The sequence below is a fragment of the Lactuca saligna genome, chromosome 8 (genome assembly GCF_052625555.1).
Source record: "Lactuca saligna cultivar CGN05327 chromosome 8, ASM5262555v1, whole genome shotgun sequence".
NCBI lineage: Eukaryota > Viridiplantae > Streptophyta > Magnoliopsida > Asterales > Asteraceae > Lactuca > Lactuca saligna.
The window spans coordinates 36,379,448-36,385,046 of NC_136424.1; the positions used below are offsets into that span (position 1 = coordinate 36,379,448).

At 31.5% G+C, this 5,599-nt stretch overlaps 1 protein-coding gene across 2 annotated transcripts; it reads right to left on the bottom strand.

Moving 5' to 3' along the window:
* Window positions 1–200: 200 nt before the first annotated feature.
* LOC145008248 (uncharacterized) lies at window positions 201–3,521 on the bottom strand. 2 transcript variants are annotated; one of them, XM_078966878.1, is made up of 6 exons: window positions 3,205–3,521; window positions 3,026–3,102; window positions 2,879–2,915; window positions 2,059–2,194; window positions 1,825–1,960; window positions 201–544 (listed from the first exon to the last, which is right to left on the bottom strand). In XM_078966878.1, the coding sequence occupies exons 1-6, from the start codon at window positions 3,329–3,331 to the stop codon at window positions 293–295; spliced, it is 765 nt and encodes a 254-aa protein (XP_078823004.1). In that variant the 5' UTR covers window positions 3,332–3,521; the 3' UTR covers window positions 201–292. The 2 variants fall into 2 exon arrangements, with proteins under 2 accessions (XP_078823004.1, XP_078823002.1); XM_078966876.1 differs by having other exon boundaries at window positions 2,059–2,197.
* Window positions 3,522–5,599: the final 2,078 nt, after the last annotated feature.

Here is a 5,599-nt window from a genome sequence, read left to right on the forward strand (position 1 = left end):
CATTAATTAATTCTTTCTCTGCACCTCCATTTATCTTATTAATGACTTGTGGCATTATTTCTGCAATATGCACAACTTGTTTAAGAACCACTATTCATTTCACTTCTCTCCCCTCCTACTGACTAAGCTTCAAATATGGCCATACGATCCGTAAATGCTTTTAATGGTAAAGTCACAGTAAAAAAAAAAAAATAGGAACATTGCAAGAAAAAATGTCTTTATTGCCACCCTAGTTAAATGGAATGAAACAATTCCATTTAAAAGAAAAAAAAAAAACCTATTTAATTTATATTCAGTTGCCACAAAAGGCAATAGATAGGTCTAAATTAACACTACACTTGTTCAAAGAACTATCGTTAACATCAGGCTTCGAGTACACCTCACTGATTTCACTCGTTGATGAAGCATTACTACTTTGTGTTGAGGGGTGAGGCAATGAAAGTGTCAACAATAATCCATATCCATCTTCATCTTCAGTGCTTGTCGAACTTTCCATTTTCCTTCTCTTAAACGATCCAGAATTTCCATCTCCTTGTTTGGGAATCTGTCAAACCAATCATCATTGTAAGAACTAAGAAAATCTATGATAAAGTTTTTTAACCTCTATATATTATATAACGTATGTAATGCATGCGTATGTATAGTTTGTTGTGTACACAAGTGTGAAAACAAACTTGTGGTGATACAACTATTCGTATAGGAATCGTGTGGAGATGCAACTTACTAGGGTTTATAAGATTCTTCTATTTTGTATTCGAATCAAAGAGAATTAAAATCATAAATAATAAGAGAAAAAACACCTACAAAATCAAGAAGCACCTAATCTCCTACCTAACCACTTTACGTTCTTTGAAAATTTTCACCTAAAAAAGTGTATCCACGCCATAATTTTCCACACGAAACAACCATCCTTGCGTACAAAGAACGTTTTAAATACAAATTATATTAAATATCGTGTAAGTTTTAACTCAAGCTTTCTAGATCATTCCAAGAAATTCTTGATAATGACTTAGGTCGACATGTCAAATTCAAGTTTGAAATGGAATGATGGTATGGTAGCAATGTCAAGTCTTAAATTTACGAGTTATGGCAAAGTAATGACCTTTTCCAAAACATGATTTAAAGATACTATTTGTATATAAAAAAAAAAAAAAACATCACATAAAAAAATATTTATATAAAATATGTCAAGTGTTTAAATAGTTATATCAATCCCTAATAGAAACAAAAACCCAATCTGAAAAAAAAAAAAAAAAAAAAACAAACAAAAAGATTTTGAGAAAAAAAAATCGCACCTTGCCCTAACATCGACGGCATGCATGTTTTCGGACCATGGTCAAATTAGATGATGTGCTCATATATTAATCTTATATTTTATGTTTTAGGTACGATATAAGACATGGATGTATTGGTAGAAAAGATTCCCATTCCGATTGCATACATATGTTTTGACAACACAATGTAGAAAGTACAGAAATTCTTGCGTAGAAGTAGTTGGGTTGCAGAAATGGTGTAAAAACAAAACCCAGAAAAAGTATCAATGTCCACGCAACCGAGCAGGTTTTTCTAGCAACAGCATATTCTCTGACTTTGAAAGCTACACATGCATGCCAAGAAATCATGCTACTTTGTTTACTAGAGTTTAAAAGCTGCTATGAACAACAACCCCTCTCTCCCCCTCTCCCTCTCTCCGTACACACACACACACACACTATATATATATATATATATATATATATATATATATATATATATATATATATATATATATATATATATATATATATATATATATAGAGAGAGAGAGAGAGAGAGAGAAAGTACCTTTAGGAAATCAGATTGTGGGTGAGGAGGATTTACATGGGTAAAGGAGGGGTGCAAGATAAAATGTTGGAAAGAAGAAAAAGAAATAGGAGGCTGCTGCCATCTGAGATTCCCAATTGATTCTTCTTGCTCTTTTCTACAAAATACAAAACATTGTTGTGTCTCTTTAAACAATGCATAAGTTAAGAAACAACATGGATGACTGTAGGTTAATTATATTATGAGCATGCAAACCTTTTAGGAGGGAGAGTGTAAATGAAGCTGTGAGGATGAAGGGTATGGTCATGATGGTTATGATCAAGACACCCATCATGATGATCATCAAGAGATTGCCTTCTGTTGTGTGATCCAATGGAATTGGGATCTTCATCTTCTAAGATAAGTTTACAAAAATCATTATTAGTTGGCATAAGTGAGACCAAATAGTGTCCCTACAATATGAAATAAACAGAAAGAGACAAAAAGATGGCATGTGAGAAAGCCTTTTCTTTTTTTAGAAAGTGTGTTTGTGTTTTCACTCTACTAAAATCAACCCCAAATTAAATAAGAAAAACGAATTAAACATGGTGTTATGATGAATCTATAAAAACACAAACACTAAAAATTTATGCCATTCTTTGCTTCTCAATTTTACTCAGGAAACCACATTTAGGGAAACAATAGTTAAAAAAGGACGCATATATATTTATGTATTCTACTCCAAAAAGACGATCTGACGTTTGAAATTACTTCAACAATTTTAACCGTTGTTCTTTAGATTTTTACAAAATTTGGCAAACAAAGATCATGTCTTGCAAGTTGGGAGTTCCAGACAACTGATAAAGTCTCATAACCAATATGGGTCAATTTTGGCAACTTTTTTGGGATCTTTCTATATATACGGTACTTGTTTTAATAGAAAGGAATAAAAAAATAATAAAACCATAGTTATAATAAATATGAAGAGATTTGGAACATGTTTTTTAAGAATTTTTTAGTTTGGCTGAAAATGGTGTTTCAGTCGTATGAATAAGAAAAAAGGTATTTTTACAGAATATATGGAAGAGAAGTATACCTTGTCTATTTCCATCGCTCTTCATGCTTCTATACATCTGTAACCGGTTGTATAACATCAAATAAAAAAAACATTTTCACATGAGGAAGACGTATTTTTTTTCGAATATAAAGTAATAAAAGGCAGAAGGATGATGAGAAAAAGAACCTGAAGATGACTTTTCACATGGGAAATGGTGAGTCCTCTTACATCCATCATATGAAGAACAAGCTTTGGTGTAGCTTCTACGTATACGAACACCATCATTATCATAATAAGAGCACCATGATCAGCCATTGGAGGACTACAAGAGCTTAATTAATAACAAGGGAAAAAAGAAAACTTACTTTCAGGACCTCCAAGTCTATCAATGGCATGAACAAAAGAACGGTGAAGATCAGGAGTCCATCTAAGTCTTGGAACCTTTGATCTTATGTATTGCCTTACTGCTCCAGTCCTCCCGCAACTTCCCATCTCTTTTACCCCTTCGAAATCAAAAAGGTTTTTCCTAAAAGTTGTCTTTTACAGGTTTAAATACATGGGTGTGGTTTAAAATCTTAAAGAACCATTCAAAATCCTTCTTTTCTCTCCTTGACAATCACGTTGGAACTGTCTACTTCCAAACCACTGTGTTGAGAGAGAGAGAGAGAGATCTACTGTCCAGTCAGTTATGTACCCTATGTATAGAAAAATTCTCATCAATATATGTAGAGAAAACTTCAAAGTTAGTCCATAAAAAATTTTGAATAGTACTTGAAAATATTAAAAAAAGTTAATATTTTTGGAAAAAAATTTCATTTTAGTTCTAAAAATAAAATTTTGAATATAAAAGTCCTGATTATTTCATTTTTTCTCAAAATAACAAAAAAATTATTTTTTAAACAGAAAATAACATATTATCATATAAAATCAAATGATCGAGACTTTATTGTTTAAAGAAAAAATTTGGACTAAAGTGAAACTTTTTCAATAATATTGGAACTTTGTTTACAAATTCCCTGTATAAAAGATCCAAAATAAAAAAAATTATCATGCTTTTATCACTCCCACCCGGACACTAAACCACCCCTCCCCCTACCTAACATCTCGGTCGCTCTAGGTTTCATAAACTCAAAAATTGATTGAATAACCTAGAAAATCGATTACTAATTTATGGAGAAAACATGTCATATCTTTGCAACTCATATATAAATGATGGAGACTAAATGAGAAACACATTTCCTCCTTCAAATTAAAACCAAATATTATTTTTCTGTTTATAGGTTTAAGAACATGGAAAGAAGAAGGTGAAGGTTTTACGTCTAATTGATTCATTTTGGTCTACTTGGGTGTCTTGTTCAACTGAATCTTTTTGTTAATATGTATGTGTGATTTTTGATTTCCAGGTGAAGGGTGATAAAGGGTGACAAAGAAAAAGATGAGAAAAAGAGTTACAAAGAGAGAGAAAAAAATGGAGGGGTACGATAAGAGATGGGAGGAGTGAGATTTTAGTTTTGTTATATATATATATATATATATATATATATATATATATATATATATATATATATATATATATATTTGTGTGCGTTCAAATATTGATGACATCTATTGTTTGGACATGTGTGGACACTGATATTTTATAAGAATAACTAAAATAATAGGTTGTTTGTTAATACAATAACATTCAACCTCACATAAATATCGTCATTATCATATATTCTTATTAATTCTTATTCATTTTTGTTCTCACGCACCGTCTTTCACTCATTCTCATTCTTACAGAATATAATTATCAGGAACACATTTTGACAGAATGATAATCATGAAAATAAAGTCTATAATACATTTATAAATGATTTAATTAGTGAAAATGCATGATGATAATAATAGTTATATAAGGTTAAACGTATTCACAATCCAAGCACCAAATTTTCTTAGTCATTCTCACATAATAGACTATCCATACGTTCGCACAATATAAGTACATCCACATATGAACCTAACTGTGTGTATGTATGTATGCATATGTATGTATGTATGTATGTATATATATATATATATATATATATATATATATATATATTAGTAATTATTTGTTTTTTTTACCATAAAATAGCCAAAAATAAAAAAAAATGCTAACAATAGATGTTGCAATCTATAAGGCACACTGCAAAAGGTGGACAAACAATATGTTAGAAAGCGATCCTGATGGATGGACCATGGCATTGTTATTTGATGCCTAAGTTAGACGTCGATTAGGAGTGTAGTAAAATTGTGTAAGTTGACAAAGTTATGTCTTACTGATACATACCTTGGCTCTTATATATAAAGAACTCTTAAATTTATACATATAAAGAATTTTGAAATCCAACTTCGTCTGAAGAATTTATGCTTCTTCGAAGTTTCACGATTAAACCAGCACTGTAACACCCGACTCCCATGTATAAGTTTTAAAGCTTTACATACATGTTTATGGACCTACTCGATGAGTTGGTTTCCCTAACTCGTCGTGTAGAGGCGGGTTAGCCCACATGGATTATTGAACCTACTCAATGAGTCGAAGGACCCTAACTCGACGAGTGGGAGCTGGAAAATAAAACCCTAATTTCCAGGGTTGTGCACCCTATTTAATGGGTCATTAGCCTCCACAAGCCTCAATTACCGTTCCCCTTGAGCTCAGAAAAAACCCTAATCGCAATCTTACTCCATTTTGAGTGTTAAGAAGCTTGGAATGTGAATTTGTGGAAAGGACTTAAAGTC